The 17,845-nt window shown below is 42.2% G+C and overlaps 1 protein-coding gene across 1 annotated transcript in view; it reads right to left on the bottom strand.

Annotated features, from left to right (window-relative positions):
• Positions 1-17,845, bottom strand: part of LOC100740353 (RNA-binding protein Musashi homolog Rbp6-like) — a 101,760-nt gene that overhangs the window by 64,505 nt on the left and 19,410 nt on the right. Inside the window, exon 2 of the mRNA XM_024370651.2 lies at positions 15,727-15,848. Within this exon, the coding sequence (XP_024226419.1) occupies positions 15,727-15,782 (56 nt within the window). The 5' untranslated portion in view covers positions 15,783-15,848. The remainder of the gene's footprint in view (positions 1-15,726; positions 15,849-17,845) is intronic.

Below are 17,845 nucleotides of genomic sequence, written 5' to 3' on the forward strand. Positions count from 1 at the left end.
ACCGGCTTTCGACGCGGTAACAGCACCCACGATTGATAAGACGCGAGTCACCGCGAGAACCGGAAAACACGAGAAACGCACGCCGGCCACTCTCTTTCTCCCTCTCCCTCTCACGGTCGGCTTTCTTCTTTCCTTCTTTCTCTCTCGACCCCCCTTTCTTCTTTCCACGACAGTTTTGTAGGTTAGTCCAAACGACCGGCTAGACGATAACGGCGTCGCTGCGCGTCTCTCCAGTCCTCGCACTTCACAGTGTGGCAGCTGTGCGCTCGCCTCTTCGACCTATTGGTGGGGGAAACCCGTGGCAGGCAGAGAGGGGATAGGCGAAGGGATCTCTAGCACGTAGCACGGAGAACCGACCGCACGGGCCGTCGACGAGCACAACGGGGAAGGGGGAATTGGCCGAACCAAGGGATACACCGCGAAGTAGGGGTAGGTTAGGTTGGGACACCTGGAGGGAGAAGCGAGCGCACCCCTATGCGAACGCGGCCGTGGCGCGTACTACGAAACAGGCGCACGCACACAGACAGAATGCCTGTTCGCAATTCCTCTGCCCTTCGCTAAAAGACTCCACGCCTCGTGCTGTTCCGCGGCGGTCGGGAGTCCAGTCTTTGCAGTGGTGCTCACTAAATGCTTCTCAACTTCCACTAAACGGTTGCTTTTACCAACGAATATCGGTTTTCGAATCGTACGCGGTTTTCAAGTTACTCGACTGCTGCAAGAAAATTTCAACTATTCGTGGTTCGCTGACAAGATTCGTCGAGGAGAGTAATCCATTCATCGATAATCTAAACGCGACGGAATAAATAAACGATCGCTTTTACTTTTACTGTTAACAACGCTGACATCTACCGAAGAGTTAGCTTTGCTTAAGACTGCATGATTTGTATTTTTTTCGATTGATTTGCTATATATTTGATAAATATAAACTGATATTTATTATCGGAAAGAGCACAAAAACTTAAGGGAAATCTTGTAAGCAACTATCTATATGGTATAATTTAGTTGCACCTTTTCCCACAGTAAAAATCAACGACTGACTTTCTCAATAAACCCAACAGGTGCTCAATGGGAATTGAGTCAGGCGATTGGGATAGCCATTCAAGGACCTCAGACCCCTAGATGGACAACCAGAATTTCGTTACTTTTGTCGTGTGCTTCGAAACACGATATTATTCTATTCTATTTATTTCCTTTTCTTATATTCGACATAATTTCCATGTTTTTAATCTTCCTCATAACTGCAAAGGAACGAGAAATCAAAGTAAGTATCTACTAATTAATACAATTCACTATTTAGAAAGTTCGATAGGGAAACTTCGAAATATGCATAAGTAAGAACTGTTGCTTGCAATCATTAGACATAGCAACGGCAATGTGCGCATTCTAAATTTATCTAAAAAGAAGATAAATGCGCATTTCCTAGAAGCTAGAAGTATGTAAACGAACTGGCGAGTCAGTCACTGTACGTAGAGAGAACTGTGTTTCTCTTGATTCTGAGCCCTGTTACGAGGGCCACTTCATCCGCCGAGAGCCCTCGTGTTCGTGCAACGAATCACATTGCCGGAGACGGAAAGGATTAAGGATTCTAATTGATGACACACTTTGCCTCTCGACGGCTCGTTCGTATGTGCCACGCGTTTCCTTTCTCCTAGGAAGCTCGCCAATCGTTGATCGTATTACCAACATTATATTGGGCGCTTTTGGTATTAAAACGAATCGAGCGAAACTGCAGATTTAGGAAAAACAACAGTACGATGAAAAGGTTCCATTTTAAATGTATAAAATGTACTCTTAGTGTTACGTTGGGCGACACTCTACCTAGACCAGGCCACACACCGCGGCCACTCAATAGTCTTAAGGACCCATTGTAAATCTCAGGAATTTGCTAGCTAAGGTCCTTCAGACCGAACAAATATCGATTTTCCTAAATCGCTTTCTAAATATTATTGTTTACTACGGCTTGACACGGGAAAATTAGTTTTTCTCACGCATGACACTTCATACTAGCAACTTTCTATCGAGGGCGGCTAAGACCCTTTCTAGTTCACCAACCTTCGTTTATCCCATTAGAAGCAATGTATACTGCCCTCATTTTTCTGACCAAAAATGTCATGAACAAATCCGATAGTTCCGTGCGCTAGACACACCCATCGCTAGCTTTCCTCCGACATAGCATCGGTAAATTACTTATTCTTCAACGTTAGAATAATCAACATGTGAGTACCGGGTTAGTTTTTTCCCTTATTGCTACGTCAACTATAACAAAAACTCTAAGAGCCTTGCTCGATTAGCAATGAATATTGTGCCAGTGTATCGCATCTCTATACGCCAAATCATTGTCTACGACGTATATCATAAGCAACGGTGTAACTTAAGTGTTAAAAATATATAGTTTATAACCCTGTTAATCGCAGTGTTATACCCTCTCAACCAGCCCCATTAGATAATAACGGAAATCAAAGGATCGTGACTCTCCGCGATTGGTCGAAAATACACTTAGGTTTGCAGTTAAGCGAATCAAGCGAATCAGGCGAAACTGGTGAATGAAGTTTAAAAGGGATCAACCTTTTAATGAAATTTGCTTCGTTAATGTGGAAAATGTGATTTAGATTTTTGGAGATAGTTCGTGTACAAGTTGTCAATGGAAGCAGAGAAATTCGATGATATGCATTTTGATACTATTCAAAACGTGTTCGAATCTGTACCTTTGTGAAAATTAACTCACCAGCAGCTTTGTGGAACGCCGAGTTCACATTCGGGTAAAATTTCCACTGTTGTATCGCCGAGTCTTAAGCCGCTAACTCCCACCATTCGCTCGCTCATTTTCTCCGAAGACGGGGCACAATACATTTTTCCGGAAGAACTGTCGGTGCGTTTCCACGAATCGTGAGGGAAGCGAAGAGAGAAGAAACGATCGAGAATGTTAACGCCTGGGCGTTCTTTAACACGTGCACGTTGACACAAAGAGAGGTGGGCTCGGTGGGCTTGACGTGGGGAAATCGGCATCAGACCAGACGGCAATCTCACGAGCCAACGTCGTACGACTTATGCAACTGAATAACGCGCACGTTTCACTAGTGACTATAAAACCAGCTAAGAGTAAAAGCTATATATAGTAAAAAGTACCGTTCGGTCGAATAAACAATCAACACAAAGTATGAAGCGAAAACCTGGAAAAGTAATACCTGAATACGTTTCTTGGATAGTTCGAATGTACGCTTTTCCTACTGTTATATACTTTTATTACCTGCTCCAACCTTTTTCGCATATGTATATATATATATATATATATATATATACATATATACAATATATATATATATATATACATATACATATATACAATATATATATATATATATATATATATATATATATAATATATATATATATATATACATATACATATATACAATATATATATATATATATACATATACATATATACAATATATATATATATATATACATATACATATATACAATATATATATATATATATACATATACATATATACAATATATATATATATATATACATATACATATATACAATATATATATATATATATACATATACATATATACAATATATATATATATATATACATATACATATATACAATATATATATATATATATACATATACATATATACAATATATATATATATATATACATATACATATATACAATATATATATATATATATACATATACATATATACAATATATATATATATATATACATATACATATATACAATATATATATATATATATATATATATATATATATATACACAATATATATACCGAGAGCGGTATACCCAACTTGTCACTGTAATTGCCGTTGCATTTTTCCCAGGCCTTCAACTTAATCCCCTGTACCGTACATTCGCTCGGTCGCCGCCACTTTGCTTGAGAATTGTACGGTGGAATGTCAAGAGGGCAGGTCAGGATCTGGGACTAGCTGGCCGGCCTCCAAATCGCTGGCCAGATTCTGGACGTGCGTGCCTCGACACAAGGTAAATGTGCCGACGTTATTTGACGGCTGTACGTCGCATCGAGACACAAAACAAAAAGACAGCCAGTGAATCTTATCGTGAGGCGGTTCTGCCACGTACGATGATTCACACGTGTCTCCCCTTTATTCTTTATTTTTGTATTGAGCCAAGGAAGGCGATGGCGTTCGAGTGTTCGCCATCGAATATGAAAACAGCGGCAAGTTCAACCTTCGTTCCCGTCCCTTTCGCTTAAAAATATAAGTATATCTAGGTTATTTCGAAAGTTGCTGAATGAAGATCGAACAAGGGTATTGTTCCCATTGTAGGTATTTTTCATTCGATTCGATACTCGGCACGCGTATCAGCCCTGGCTGAATATTACGAATATCAATATGATTCGAATAACACGGATACGGGTTCTAACCAAGCAATATCTAAATGGCGCAAGTACACAGCGCCGTGACTTTAATCTCGCGAAGTAGATACCATTTCCGTACAAACGGCGAAACTCGCTTACTTCCGGCCGTGTAATTACTTAAAGAATCGTTTTGCGCATGATGTTTTATGCAGCGATACTTCGAACAACTTCTCCGACAACTTGTTTTATCCGATGGTATTAGCGATGATTAATGCTCGTCGAAACTCTTGAGCAGCTCTCTTTCAAAGATGGTAAGAATACGTGTATCTAAGAAATGTATCCTGTAAAAAGTGGAAAGTTCCTGTAAAGAATAGAAGAATGTTGTAATACGCAGGTATATCGTCAGAGCGATAGAGTCTATTGAACGCAAGAATATTTTTTTATTTATCAGTTAGAATCGCCGAAAAGGATATAAAACGTGACACGGCAAATGAGTTCGATGTTCGATGCGAAGCAAACGATTTCTAGCTGGTTCGGCCCAGACAAAACGCAGGAAGTACTCTCGGACTTCCTCGTCCGGTAACACGAAGCTTTGCGAGGGAGGGAAGACAGCTGGGGTGAGAACAGTCGTAGTGCTTCTGGCGTCGTCGGTTGAAACCTATCCTCACGCTTCGGTTCGTTCCCGTGACTTCGACCGAGACATCGCGGACGCGCGATTTTATTACGTAAATTGAATTTGCGCGATACGACGCAGCACGTCTACGATCCTCCTTCGGGAGATAACATCGCGGATCTACCTAATGAAGTATGTTGTAATTGTATCTATCCAACGGATACCCCGAGGACGTTAAAAGCTCCGAATCGCGGTACTCGTTCGCAACGATCCTCTTCGGGAATATTCCGATCTTCATGAATACGCGATAAGGAACTCGACGATCGATTTTTAACTAATCAAGAAAGATTAATTACGCTAATCGTAAGATGCTTAATACGACACCAAGTCTCGTTGTCGTGAATTCTTAAAAAGCTACAATCTACTTGATACACAGAATGTTAGAAAACAAGTTAGAAAACAGAAATACATTACATCTAAATTGTTTAATTTGACATAAACTAATGTCAATCCACTAATCTTCCATATATCTTTATCACCTTGAATCTAATCGAATGCTACGACGAATAAATTAATCAGTCTTACTAATTAACTCGCGGCCTTAATTGATGGTCACGTAGATACTTAATACACGGTATGTGTCAAGCAAACCGTGAATATTGTAATTTGAAATCGCGATACATCGAGATCGCGACGATGCTCGCCGCTCCGGATAATTAACGTTGGTCTTTATTTCTTCATTATATTTCTATCGCCTTCACGAACACGTACTTTTTCCTTTTTAACGTGTGTTCGATACTACTAATCGGCATATCATGCGAAAAACAGCTCGTATCTCATCCGTACGTAACAACCTTGGATATATGATAAATATGTTAAAAGATTCAGTGAAGAAAAACAGGAGTCCATTCAAAAGAAAATTCTGCAATCTCACTTCAACTATTTTATGTCAAAGTAAATCAAGAAAATTCTACTACTTGTTACATTCTATCCGTGTAATTTTTATTTGCAAAGATCGTGGCAAGTTTGTACGTAAGCGTTTAAATGGCCGAATGTTTGGACAATAAATATATACATGGTTAAACCTGCACAAGGAGGAAAAAAGTTGTTGGCACGAATGTTGCAGACCGTTTCTTCGGTCGAATGGCTAGGAACGATTAACCGGGAGGCTTTGCTTGAATTCTAAGCGGAGCTCGGACACGACCCGATTAAATATCGCGGAAATTGAATCTATAAATTTCTCGTTGCCATAAATTTCGTAACTTGCCGCGCGTAAACTGGCTAGCTCCAACGGCGTTTCCATCTCGTCCCTGGTGAAGCCGAAACATCGTCCGAGAGAAAAGTAAGGAACGAATCTGCTGCAAGGACGCGAAAAAAAGGACGCGAGAAAGTATATGATCCGAACGGAAGTAATACTTTCGTCTTAATAGTGAAAATTGACAAGCTCAGATACTTCAGAGTGATGCTGAGGAAAAGAGGACAAAGAAAAGTTGTAGATCATAAGAGTACATATTTCGCTAATCCGATTTTCTAAATATGGAAACTAGCCATGATTCACGTGAAACGTGTTATTCATCCAAGAAACACGATGCGGGATTACATTGTTCTATGTAAACCCTGAGACTACAGGGTCCCATAAAGGGAGAATATCGTATTTCATCTCGTACAAGTTTCAAGCGACATTTCCTCGTGACGAACTATGGAATATATTTTCTTCCCTATGCCTCATTGAATGGGGAAAATGAAATCGCGCGCTACACGAAATTTTTGAAAGAATGTCTCACGTGACTAATTTAAGACTGCACATGATACTATGTACTTGTAGTCATACGAATACCATTCTTATTTTAATAAGAATATGAGTTTATGGAGCAAAAATCTGGAAAAAATCTCAGTTGAACCGATCATAGATGTAGTTTAATCTATCCTCTGTATCCTCTTAGTTTAGACATATCTACTATATATGTACATAACAAAGACTATCGCAACGGAATTATCGTTTCCTTAATTCCAAAAAAGTTCAATTTTCCGTGAACCTAGGTCTGACAGTTTATTCCGGAAATCGGCAACAATAACAATAACAGTCGTGGGAACTTCTCGTGCTTCCGCTTCAAGTTACAACTTGATCCCGTATAGTGCGGTATCGTTATAATTTACTAGCATACACACTTAGAAACGGAAAGGGTGAAAAAGACCAACCATCAACTATGATACATGCCCTTTTCTTTTGATGGCCGTTCTTCTCTCCTTATCGCGTCGGCAGAAATTTAACAAAACTCGTCTATTCAGGCTATTTCAAAGACAACGATCGCAATTACCGCGAGAAGCTGAGAATCTTATCGGCTGTCTCGTATTTCGTTCTTCAGTGGCGGACATTGTTTTCGGCCACGGGGATGATGAGATTAAGCTAGCTTTTTCGACGAAATGAGCGAAAACAAGCGCACTCAGTTCGCTCCTAAATTGCGTTGTATAATGTCGTTTAAAACGAAGGGCAATTAAAGAAACAAAAGGCTTGCCTAGTCGCTAAATTATCCTCGAAAGCGATCTATAAGTACGAAACAAAATGGCAACGGTCTATAAACTGCAAGAAGCGTGGTCGCTTGCACGACTCTAGGGTCGCGAGTGTTAAATAAAATAATTTATATTCGATCGATCGAGCAACCGATCGATTGACGAGTGGGGAGGAAGCGAAGGAAATCTTGATTTTGCGGCATCCCGCGCAGAAATGGGTTAAGTATGCGTTCGATGGGGTGAGGGGGGATGAAGGAAACGGATGGAACGAGGGGCAGGGGCTGTAAGTAGTAAAGTACGGCTTGTGTCTGGTGCGCCGTGCCAGCCGGTGCACATCGTGACGAGAATGCGTGCGCGAGAACGATTTCTATCCCTCCCGCCATTTCGCGATTTACTGTTTACCATTCGCTGTTTGCATCCACCACGCCCAACCCCTAGTTCACCCAAGCCCCCGACATTTCACCGGCTAAATAAGAAAGTTCGGCTCGAAGAAACTGCTATACGAATTCGCTACTAAAATCGATCCTCTAGCTCTTGTAACTTTCTTGTTTCGGGTATATTAATATCTAAGACTTTGTAAACTCTGGACAATAAATGTGTTACGCTCTGAAATAGAATCACGTGAGGATCGAGAGGAAGAGAGAGAGAGAGAGGGAGAGAGAGAGAGAGAGAGAGAGAGATGTCGGGTAAGGTCGTGGAAACGCGCGAAACCGAGCCCGTGTCGATTCGTAGGATATCCTGGCAGGTATATCAGACGGCGAGATCGTTACCAAAACCCTGTCGTACCATCGACTCTCCAGCCCTGTTTCGAGCTTGATGCCGTATCGATTCGAGGAGGCATACAGACGCAGGGACGGAGGAACGGGGACAGAGAAAAAGAGAGTGGAGAGAGGGCGGCAATGGAGGAACGAGGAGGTGGGCGATGGGTAGGAGGGATAGGCGGAGGAAAAGGAAATAGGCAGAGAAGAAAGAATAGGCCGAGCGAAAGAGGAAGGAAAAGGAAAACGAGAGGGAAGAGCGAGAAAGTAGTATTCTCCTCGTACGACAAAAGTACGGGTCTTCGTTACCCTTATCGGACACCGGAACCAGTATCGACAGCCCCGGGGTCATTCCGATCGAAGAATCGTCGAGTCGTGGCCTCGCCGGGAGTACGTTCCAAGAAAAATCGGAATTAGGAAGGTGGCCGAGAGGTTTGACTTACGGTCAGAATCGGACGTCGGGGAAAAGAAGTAGAATCGCTAAATCTGTCAAAATGACACGTTTCAATTTTTACCTTACTACAATTTTTAGAAACGGGTAGAGGTGTTTGAAGTAATCAATATAGATTTTTATCAAGATCGAAATACCATTATATGTATACGTATACGTGTTTCGTTTTCGTCGTACTGGTTCAACCCTTACGAGACTAACAGGACAATTCGTCCTAAGCGAGATTGCTAGTTACCATAATATAATTTTTCTGGTACCAGTGAGATTTATCGAAGTGTAAGATCGCGTTAGAAATTACAGCGGAAAAGATCATCTTGATAGGATTAATTGTAATCGGGGATCATACGGAGAAAGGTAAGATAACTCCATTTTTGTTGATTTTCTGGCGTTTATGTCGGTAGCTAAGAAGATTGGACGTAACGTGAGGCCGAATAATCGATACAAAGACGTTTGCGAGCAAGATTCAATTCTCCCTGATGTAATTTACGTTACTCTGCCATTTTCTTTCTATTATATTTTCTCGGTGATTTATTCGTAAACGATGAACGTATTACAGTTTAGCGGACGAAAGAAAGACATCGAAAGGATAGCGTGTTATCGGTAAAACGTCTGTTGGCCGTCTATTTATAGTCAACTTGATGGGACGAATGCACTCTTTAAACTCGCATTTCCGCGGTAAACGGAGAGGAACGAGGATCACGCAGAGAAAGGAAGCCATCCGTGTAGACGTTAATTCGAGCGTAACGCCAAGTCTCAAGATACCTGGCATTCGCCGACTTCGAGTTTCGTTAACTTTTAGCTTTTCCTTTTTGCGAGTATTTCTCAATAATTTTCTCGCGGATTTTTCATCTGTTTCTAATCGAATTCTTCTACTCTTCTTAACGTCATCGAGTTTGGTACTTCAACGAGAGAGAAAAACAAAGTCGAATCACAAAATCTGATTCTTGAGAACGACCAAAGCTTTTGTAAAAAAAAAAAAAAAACTGAGAATTCGTTAACTTTTGTGTCGTAGTGTCTGCAACAATAAGCGAATGCTTATGTTAAGGATTCACAGATGGAAATTGTTTCACTTCGATTCGCAGAAATGTTATATCCAATCAAAAATTGTCGAAGTATTCAATTTTTAATTATCTCAGTCAACGAAGAACAATATTTCTTCAAATCAAATTTCTCCGTGTTTCGTTTAATTTTAAACAATTTGAGGAAAACAATCGCAATTGAAATATCGTCCTGTCCGATAAAATTGAGATCGATGAACCGACAAATGTTACAGTTCGATCTTATAATTTTTCTAACGTCGAGTCTTTACCGTTGAAAAGAAGGGGAGCTGTGACTTTTACAATTCAGTATCGTCTGTTTTCTCGAGCAAAATCGTGGCAGTGTACTAAGCAACTGCGTCTCAACGAGAGGAACCGCTATTACGAGGCTGCAAACTGCTTTTACAACTCTCTCGGGACTGGAAGAATCATGGTTTCGTAAACAGTGGCCCATTTCGCCACGATGAATTTGTGTGTTTTTCATTGGTGAGTATCATTGATGTTTCGTGTTTTCCCTTCATGCTGTTTCATCCAGTGTTACGATGATAAATACTCTGGAATCGAAAGCAACGCGATGTAAAATATATGAAATAATTGCAATAGTCTATGATCCATTAGCGATTTCCCTCGCTTATTATCGACATATAACTTGTACACCACAATTACGATATAATTAATTTCGTTATTCCGCAATCAATCCGATGCAAGCATCACCTTGTTATCTCGAACGTAATTGAAACGAAAGAAATTCCCTTTTGTTGAAGTGCCCTCGCGACCTGCACGCGATAATTATAATTACGGGAATCGGAATCTAGATCGACACGCGATTCCGCGAGAAGTCGTTCCGCATCGGAGCATCTTTCTCCTAGAAAAACCTAATGATTATTCGGAAAAAGAAGTTGAGGACCTTTCTGGAAAAAAGGTCTGTAGATTTATGGTAAATACGATCCTGTTCGCGATTATTAGGACTCTTAGAAACTGTCTTATACGAGAATCTCGAGATCATAGAATCTACAGATAAGATAACACTCTGATATTAACTTAGATAAAATAACCCCAACTGATATTAAATAGTTGGAACTAAAACTTCCAACTAGATTCACTCGATCCATCGTCTTATCCTACGTGCACTTCTTTCAAAGGGCTTCTTGATTAAAAATATGTCGTCGAGGCTGAAATACTTATTCCGTGCGTTTATCGTGATCTAATATCACGTTGACGGTCTAACTTTAGTATGGAAAGTTTGCTAGTGGAACGAGACGAGATTGAAGCGAACGCATCCTGGCTACGAAAATGTAGCGGCAGTCTAAAATAAAAGCTGGAGATTCACGGCGCAGTTGGCACATGGGTCGATTAATACTCGTATTAATAGTCGGCGTATCAGAGGCCAGTGTCCGCCGCTGTACATCAGTAGTATGAGCTTGAAAATATTCGAAGGTTCGGAATTTTTCACATTTTGCGGCGAACGTTTCGAACGCGGCATATTAGTTACGATACACGTAACACAAAATACCCGGGCCGCGGGGATATAGTTCGATATGTGTTACGGGTTTATCGAGGAATCTTCCCGGCGCATTTGCCGCGCTGTATCGCCGCATATTTTAGGTCAACGGATCTCTCCACCGTTCAAACCTCCTCGCTATTTTATTCCTTACTGTTACGCGGCACAAAATTGCGAGCCAGCTCCTCGGGTATTTCGTCGAAATTCGTGCGAAGTGTAATTAAAACGTGGGGCGGCACAGACAGACTCGTCTACGTCCAACTATTGGAAATTTTTTCATTCGTCTCTCGACGCTAAAAAAATATTCGAACCTCGCATTTACCTTTCGATTATCATTCTCGAGTCAGCGTTCTTTTTAGCGCTAAGCTATTATGTTATTAATCCTTTCGCTGTAGTCTAATTGACCGTGTGCCGCGAGTTTTATGCCGCCGGGCAACTCACTTTTAAGCTCATATTCTCGTGACGCGACGATTTGTCAGAGTTTCTCGACTAAATTCGTCGTATCGGTTGCGGTATGACTGGATTTCCCACTAAATTAGCGAAGTCGTGGAAAAGCAGCCGATGTCCCATATCTTGAAAGCATCGGCAAAGCCTATCGTTATAGCCGCGAACGCTCCATTTGCGAAAGCTGAGCCGCTTCTGAAGGATTACGGTCGCGCGCATCCTCCAATATTCACGATAATGGCAGCGTGACGTAGAAACGCCGCGGAGTATTCACCGATCATATCGCGTGCAAATAGAATATACGACGAGCGGTTCCTAACCATTCGGTTTCAAAAAATTCGAAGGATCTCCAGTAATTTCGAATTCATCGGTTCGTCTCTATTTCACATAGCGCCAATTTTTAAAACTCCACGTATTAAAACGCAAGCATCGCTTCTATGATCTACGACGATCAGACGATTCTGACCCCTGTCTACACCCACTCTAACTCTTTAAACTTTCAAATCCGTTTTTAACGCTGTTAAATAGCCAACGACAATAGGCTACGGTTCTGGTTGGCATTAGCTAAGTCAGAACGCCACCCACGTTATTCCAGTCGCCGAATTTACACCGCGTGGGTGTCCCTGCACCTGACACTGTACGTGTGTTTCGCTCATGAAATAAATTAACACCACGCCAGTCAACCCGATGACGCCCGTCACTTGGAACATCTTCTTCCTACTTCAATGAACCATTAAAAATAGTAAGCGTCACAGGTGTGCGCCAACTTAACAAACCGATGTCTAGTCACGCTTTCCTCGACATACATTTAATTACGGCTAATTGCACCATTAATATATTCGCTTAACAGGGAATTATGGTAGGAATAACCATCGAATCCAATCCGAATTATCGGAGCAGATAGCGCGCACGTCTTTCCTTGGGACGAACGCCATTAATCTCTTCCCGAATGATCGATGCCTGATCTCCCGTGTCGAATTTTAGAAGTAATTGCGCTCACGCACAAAGAGAACGATCAAGAAAAATATCCATCGTCCTCGTGACGTGATCAGAATATAAAGAATCCGAAACTTGATATAATTTGTGAAACTACTCATAAAATCTTACACCTCTATCTGTTTATTTCCTCTATGGAATTATTTCGACTAAGCGTTAGAGCAATCAACCGTAGGATCTGAATACCCAGCGGTGAATGATACAATGAAAAGCTGACACCGCGATTTAGCCAACTCGCCAACTCCTTGGTAGTTGTAGAGAGCCGGTAGCGGATATTTTCGTTGATTTGCAGTAATAGGTATAAGCCTCGGCACATTCGGAGCTCCAGCTCGACCTATTGAATTAATAGCTTTAGAAAAATAGAGGAACGTTGCATGTTGGAAAACGAGAGAAATACTTAGATCGCCATTGTGTACTCCTCGCGTTCTTCGTACATCACTCATACCCATCGATTGCATTAACGTTAACGATTCTGGTGTGCAATTTTGATGCAATACAGTCGTGTGGGTAGTCCAGAAGAAACTAACGAGTGGTAGAGTTTCGTTTAGCTCGAATCTAACGATCGACGAGAGAAACTAACCGATCATAGAGAGCTTAAGTCATGGGCGCCATTAATACGACGAGTGGGTCGTAGTAAACAGGGCAAGTCATCATCTTGGAGATCGTAGCGCATCGTAGTCACAAAGCTCGATTATCTTTCCCTCGTTCGATCCACGGAATCTCCGTGCCCTTCGCTCGGTAATAAAGGAAGTCCGCGAAGAAAGAGTTAATCGCGACTTCCTGACTGTCGACGGAGCGCGAAAAAAAGGGACGGTCCCGGCTGTAAAATTACAACGTGCTCCCCTCCCTTCTTCTAAGTTTTAATCAGAACTGCGCGCGAGAGAGTAGACCTACTTTTTAGCTACTCTGACCAAACCTACGCGATTCGTCTGACCTTTCGCCTATGTCACGTTGTCTGAAGGTTAACGACAATCACGTATTGTCCGTGCCACTTTGTTCGCGATATCAACAGCGAGAGTGCGAACGCGCCACGGCAATTCCGTCGTCGGTGCACACGGGGACCATTAATAACGCTCGAGAAATCTGCTCACCGATCTCTCGTTGTTTCATCTTCTAATGAAATTGCTTCTGAATTACCTTGACAAGGAGCAAGCACGGAGAGCCAGCGACGCGTTCAACTTATGACGAAAGGATCTCAACGACGGTTATCGTCATGAGAAATCTCCAAAGTGTTTTAACTCGAAATACATTCGGAGCACTGGTACGGCGAATCTCAGATTTCAGCGAGCTTGCGGGTATCCTACAGCCTTTCTGCAAGAGTTAAAACACTTTCATAGAAAGGCTGCGGGATACCCGCAAGCTCGTTGAAATCTGAAATTCACCGTACCAATAACCGCGCTTCGAATGTATTTCGTTTTCTTTGAAGTATATTTCGGGCTTTTCGTTGCACGCAACAATGGCCCGTTGCCGCTTTCTTTGTCCCATTATGCCTCTTCTGACGCTTTCGTCCTTTCTCCGTGCGCCAGACGACTTTTAAGGTGGATTCAGTCTTCGCGATGTGCGGATTTGGTTGACAATGGCCGCTGTTCAAAAGTAGCACGCCAAGACGAATCGTTTAAATTTCGATTTAAACGCGAATACTCGAGTATTATTATATATATTATATTATCCTCTGCCGCTTTTTTTAACACGCGCGAGAACATAGACGATTCATAATCCTTTCTAGAACTCAACAGGCGCTAGAACTATCACGATGTATTTATAAACTTTTAAATTAATAATTGTCGACGGAAGTTTCTATTCGCGACGATGTATCTTTCTGCATTCGACCGATTCTTTCTCAAGTATATGGATAAAACCTTGTTTATTCGCTTCTATTTCAGCCCTCGGTAGTCTCAGTGTTAAGACGAGAAGATCTCATTTAAAAAGCGCCGCGTCTAATCCACTTTGCGATATTTAATCAAGAAACCACGGCAAAGTTGATTGCGAAGCCTCCTTCAGAGTCGAACACACCTAACCAGAATTTCGCAAGTTTCAAATTTTCGAGATCAACGTTCCTTTCAAAGCGCGAAACGTAATCGTTATCGAAAAGCGTAACGAGCGTGAAGAAGTATCGGCTAAGGACGCGGCACAAAGAGACTTTCGACGAGCGAAGTATTCCATCGCGAACATGTACGTCTTCGTTGATTCTAATTGACGCTTGTGTCATACACAAACAGCATGCACTACGAATAGATATTTAATGCTCAAACGAAGCTTTCAATGGGACACTACGGGTTCGGTTAGACGTTGGTAGCGCGTGCAGCCGCCTCGGTTATTATCCCCTGTTAACTACAGTGGAAATATTAGGTCGTTCGATATACTCGTGCTGCGATGTGTATATATGCACTCTTTGGCTGTTTTATAGGCACAAAACGATAAACGTGCGAGACGATTAATCTTATGTAATGAAATTTAGTCTACAGATGCCGTTTTAGAGAAATAAATTCACGTATCGTGATTTTTCGCCATTGTCCAATTGCGTTATCCTGTAAGAAAATTCGATAATCGAATACGTGAAAAGTAAAGGAAATAATTTATCGTGCACGAATAGTTAACTCCAACAGCGTGGCGCCATTGGTGGATATCGTTAGTTGAGTAGACGCGAAAATATAAAATTCATAACGAATCAAATGAAAGAAACGGTTTATCGATTTAAAAGGCATTTATTAAAGTTCTGAAGGTTTCATATCGATTTGGTAATTTAAGGAAAATGAAAATAATACGAAAGTTGAAAGCTTATAAATACTGAAGAGATAAGCGGCGCGAACTTACTATTTAAATCTTTGATATAATCGTTCGACCATTTATTTCCTGTCAATTTTCTATCAACGGATTAACCTAAATTTCGCAATTTGGAAAAAATTGAGAGAAGAAAATGGTATCGAGGCGCCTGCACGAATTTCTGCTCTAGCCTCGTGGCAACCTCTAGTCTTAACGAAGCTTTCGAGACTTTTAAGAGGCTTCTAGTAATAATTCGAAAGCGTGACAAGCTGTGACACAATCACTTACCAGTTCTCCAATATGCCGACGTTTGAGAAGTTTGGCGGAAAGCTCGCGGCCGCCATCGGTGGACGCGGCTGTATCCTGTCTGTCCTGTCACTACCGGGACTGTTCACGGCTCCGTTGCGTTGCTGAAACGGAAGCAAAACGACCCATTAAGCTTCTAAAAAGCGAAGAATCTTTTAAAACCGTTATTAGCACGATGTTTGCAAGATTTTCGGTTAAAAGTACTGCCCTCATGGACAACGACCTAGGACGCGGAATTCTCGCTGATTCGTGAGGAAAGGTTTCATGGATGCTCGTTAGAGAGAAGAGAAGAAAATTGACGGGTATAGTTAGAAGGGATGTCCGCGATACATTTTCCATTTAGCACTTAAAGCGTCGTTGGGAGATACTCGCGGAGGGGTGGCATACAGCCGCGACGAGAACTCGCGCCTTCCACGCTCTTCCTTTCTCGCATTATTATCTCACTACTTTCGGCTGGGTCTGCGTCGCACCGGCACCCGGTATCGGTAATGAACGATCTATTGTGCTGGTAGGTGCTCTTTCAGACAGCAAAAGAGACGAGGTAAGGGAGGCGGGGGCAACTGGAGAACGAGAACGAAAACGAGAAAGAAAGAGAGAGAGAGAGAGAGAGAGAGAGAAAGAGAGAGAGAGCGATGGCATAGAAGAGGTATGAAAACGGCACTCGTTAATGGATTCCTACCAGACTCTTTCACCCGGTTTCTCCCTTTTCCTCCGTATCGGTGGATTTCTTCCTCTCTCTCTCTCTCTCTCTCTCTCTCTCTCTCTCTATTCCTTCGTTCCCTCACCTACTTTTATTTTTCCACCACCCGTTTCCTTCTCCCTTTCTCCACCGACTCCGCATTCCTTTCTTTTCCAAGGGCCGGTTTTTATCTCGCGTTTTGCCCCGTTCTCCGTACGTTTTAGAGTCGTTCCTTCTCCGACGGCCGCTATTTTCTCGCTTTCAAATCGCGTCGTTTCTTTTTCCCCCGAGCCGGGGAGCTTTTACCCAGCCGAACCAATAGCTAGCCGGGAAAGAGTTGTTACACGTGTAAGCTCAACTTCGTCCTTGTTGCGTGTATCATTATCGCGCGGCTACCTGATTGTCTGCCGGCTACGTCCTCGGAAAAAGCCGGCTGAGCAAGATAAATAGGCAGATACGAGGGCTGGATGGATCGCTTTATTATGCTCAGTTAGCGGGTCCACCGTGAACCGAGCCGACGACAGAAACACAGGGGAGGATTCTCTGTATCGTTGAAACACACGCGGAGACCGGGCAAAGGGGTGGAGAATAACGGAGAAGAATCGCGCGAAGAGAGTCGCAGTAGCCGAGCATAAAGAACCGACAGACTAAAAGAGAAGGGTGGACGCATCGAAAAAGAGAAAGGAAACGTAGAAGAGAAAAGACAAAGTAGAATAGGACGACAAAGAAGATTATGGATACCGTTAGCGAGGATAGAGAGAGGAAGATTGATGTAGAAAGATAGAGCGTTCGAGTAGGTGGAAAAAAGGGCGACGAAGACGAGGGGGAAGAAGAGAAAATTGTTACCGAGAGGAACCTTTCTAGGCAATGCTTCAGGCTGGTCTCGTACGCGGTCTATTGTTCTGCGTTCGGACTCGGTCGATATCGCGTTAAAATTGCAACGAGATTCCATTTTCGAACGACCATCATCGCAACGAATCGATGTCTGCCCGGTGAATCGCTTCTCGTCACTTTTTTTCAACTTAAGTCTTTTCGTTTAGACGGTTCAAGAGTAAAATGTAAAATTGGAAACCATCGGAGAACACGATAGATTACCATTCATTTCAGCCAGATTTTTCTTTGACTGGTTAAATGAAAACGATTTGCAACTAGGTATTCGCAGTCGCTAAACGTTCGCGAGAAACAAACGCGCGAAGAGCTTTCTACATAAACCTTTCAAAGGGTGGTTGGCAATTCAAGAACGTCGAAATAGATTTCACACGAGCAGCATGCAAATTCCACGCAGCCTGGAATGTTTGTCGGCGCGATCCAAATTAACCGACTAATGGGGAAATTATTTGGCAGATTGCTCTATCCTACGTCATAACAAATGGATCATCCACGAATTTCGCGAGAAATTCGTCGTGTTCGGGATCGTCTTGG

This window comes from Bombus impatiens, unplaced genomic scaffold, assembly GCF_000188095.3.
Source record: "Bombus impatiens unplaced genomic scaffold, BIMP_2.2 scf_0872, whole genome shotgun sequence".
NCBI lineage: Eukaryota > Metazoa > Arthropoda > Insecta > Hymenoptera > Apidae > Bombus > Bombus impatiens.